This window comes from Gracilinanus agilis, chromosome 3 (assembly GCF_016433145.1).
Source record: "Gracilinanus agilis isolate LMUSP501 chromosome 3, AgileGrace, whole genome shotgun sequence".
Classification (NCBI taxonomy): domain Eukaryota; kingdom Metazoa; phylum Chordata; class Mammalia; order Didelphimorphia; family Didelphidae; genus Gracilinanus; species Gracilinanus agilis.
Window position 1 is genome coordinate 35,988,446 of NC_058132.1, and position 2,493 is coordinate 35,990,938.

The following is a 2,493-nucleotide window of genomic DNA, read 5'->3' on the forward strand; positions in this document are numbered from 1 at the left end:
ATCTAATATTATAAAATAATATATTAATCTTAAAAATACTGTCTCAAGATGATATTTCTGCAACTGCTATATTGTCAGCCTAGTCAAAAGTTGGTTCTGGTTAAGGCGGGAATGGCTACCTGCCTAGATAGGCCAAAACCCGTCCTCTCTCTTCTTTCTCACAGAGATCAGAGAAAAGGATCTTCTTTTCTTCTCTCTGACAGTCTTTTTCACTTCAGCCACTGCCACCCAGTCACCTCTCTCTTCCCAGACTGCCAATCTGGTATCCCCAAAGGTTTCACAGGGAATTTGCCAGAGAGCTAAGGAAAAGCTGCCTTCTGGACCTTGCTTAGCCCAGAGAGCTCAGAGAGGGGGAGAGAGAGAGAGAGAGAGAGAGTCAGAGGGAGAGGGAGACAGACAGAGACAGAGAGAGAGAGAAAGAGACAGAGAGAGAGAACGAGAGAGAGAGAGAATGAGAGAGAGAGAGTGCGCCTGGGCGAGTGTGTGTCTGCGGGGAGAGGCACTTGCATTGTCTCGGGACCCGCAGCTCCGCGTTGAGGAGATGTTTGCAAGCCCCTTGGATGCACATTTCCTCTTCTTTTCTCTTTCTTTTTGTCAGCGGTTCAGCGAGGAAGAATGCCTCCAACCCAACCCAACCCAGGCCAATATGCTCTCACCAATGGGGACCCCCTGAACGGTCACTGCTATCTGTCTGGATACATCTCACTGCTGCTGCGGGCCGAGCCCTACCCTACCTCCCGCTACGGCAGCCAGTGTATGCAGCCCAACAACATCATGGGCATAGAGAACATCTGCGAGCTGGCCGCCCGCCTGCTCTTCAGCGCCGTCGAGTGGGCCCGCAACATTCCCTTCTTCCCGGACCTGCAGATCACAGACCAGGTGGCCCTGCTGAGGCTCACGTGGAGCGAGCTGTTTGTCCTCAACGCTGCGCAGTGCTCCATGCCCCTCCACGTGGCCCCGTTGCTGGCCGCAGCCGGCCTGCACGCCTCGCCTATGTCCGCCGACCGGGTCGTGGCCTTCATGGATCACATCCGCATCTTCCAGGAGCAGGTGGAGAAGCTTAAGGCCCTGCACGTCGACTCCGCGGAGTACAGCTGCCTCAAAGCCATCGTCCTCTTCACTTCAGGTGAGGGGTGGAGGAGAGAGGGGAGGAGGGAGAGGAGGAAGGGGTGGAGGGAGATTCACAGAGGGAGGTTTGGAGAGGCGGGGGGAGTCGTGATGGGAAGAGAGAGAGCACAAGTGCTTGGTAAGAGATGAGGCCAGCCTGATGTCCCCCTCCCCTGTCACCTCCTCTTCCTTCCTAACCTCCTCACCCTCAGCTCCGGTCAGTCAACCAGATTGCTTGGGTGGGGGCTGGGGTCGCTGCTGCCACGTTTGGAGGGCAGGTCTGGGGGTGGGTGGGCCTCTGCTGCTGGTGTTGCTGCTGCTGCTGCTGCTGCTGCTACTGCTGCTGCTTTCTCAGTTACTGCCGCAGCTTAGTCTCACCAGCCCGATCTGGGCCGGAACAGAGGATGTGATGGCCTGGTTGGGGGGATGAAACAAATCAGGCTGACTCTCTACCTCTGCTCGGTCTGCGTCTGAGTAAGCTCAAGGATCTGAGGGAGGAGAAATAAGGAAGAGGACTTGAGAATGTCGGTTTCTCTTGTGTGGTACTGTAAGTGAAGGAGTCTCTCAAATGAGATTGTTTCACATACACACACAAATTAAAATTAAAAATTAGAGGATCCAGAGAAAAGGGGGAAGTCAGTCCAAATAAAATCATAAACAATATCGCTTTGTTGCTGCCTGATTTCCCCTTATAGAAAATTATTCGATGTTTGCAGTTGCAGCTGTTATTGCGATCAAAGAAAGAGGGGGGAAAATTCGATCTAAACAAGAACCAGCAATACTGTAGAACTCATGAGGAAAGTAGAATTTCAGCTACCCAAAGATAAATCTTTTTGCTATGCAAACCCTACCAATATTGGACATTTAATAGATTGCTGGGGAAAATATCAAATTAAGTGTAGGCGGTGGTAACTTGAATGTTAACAATTCCTCTTATGATAGATGGTTCAAATTAACCTGCAAGAAAGTGCATTAACATGGCTTTGAAGTGTTCTCATTTTAGTCTATATGAATTCTATATATCTCTTATTATCATATCTTGCAAGCAGCAAACATGTAAACACCAAAGATGGAAGGTAATAGGGGAAAACGTAAACAAAGCTAGAAAAGAAGTCACCTAAGTGTATGCAGAGCTGTATAGAGCTGATGTGGTCCTTTTCCACTTACAAATTTAGTAGCCGTAGTATCACTACTATTCCTGTTATGTTTTTAATTTTTCCATATAGAGAAAAAATAGAATCCTAATAAATCTATCCTAGAGTCAGAAGGAGCCAAAAGAAAACCATTCTCTAGCAAAGATGGCAAAGCTCTCCCAAGGCCTTGTTGAACAGTAAGCAGTTTATAATCTATCAATATTTGTTGCCTCTCATGCGTGAAAAGTAGTAT

General features: G+C 48.8%; 1 protein-coding gene across 1 annotated transcript; it reads left to right on the top strand.

Moving 5' to 3' along the window:
• The first annotated feature begins 447 nt into the window (after positions 1-447).
• On the top strand, positions 448-2,434 carry LOC123240941 (nuclear receptor subfamily 2 group F member 1-A-like). Its single transcript, XM_044668654.1, has 2 exons — positions 448-1,126; positions 2,367-2,434. Exons 1-2 carry the CDS (start codon positions 616-618, stop codon positions 2,432-2,434), a joined length of 579 nt encoding a protein of 192 aa, XP_044524589.1. The 5' UTR covers positions 448-615.
• Positions 2,435-2,493: the final 59 nt, after the last annotated feature.

Coding starts and splice junctions, on each gene's coding strand:
- LOC123240941 (XM_044668654.1), top strand. CDS start 616: ATGCCTCCAACCCAACCCAACCCAGGCCAATATGCTCTCACCAATGGG. Junction 1,127..2,366: donor CATCGTCCTCTTCACTTCAG/GTGAGGGGTGGA, acceptor AATCTATCCTAG/AGTCAGAAGGAGCCAAAAGA.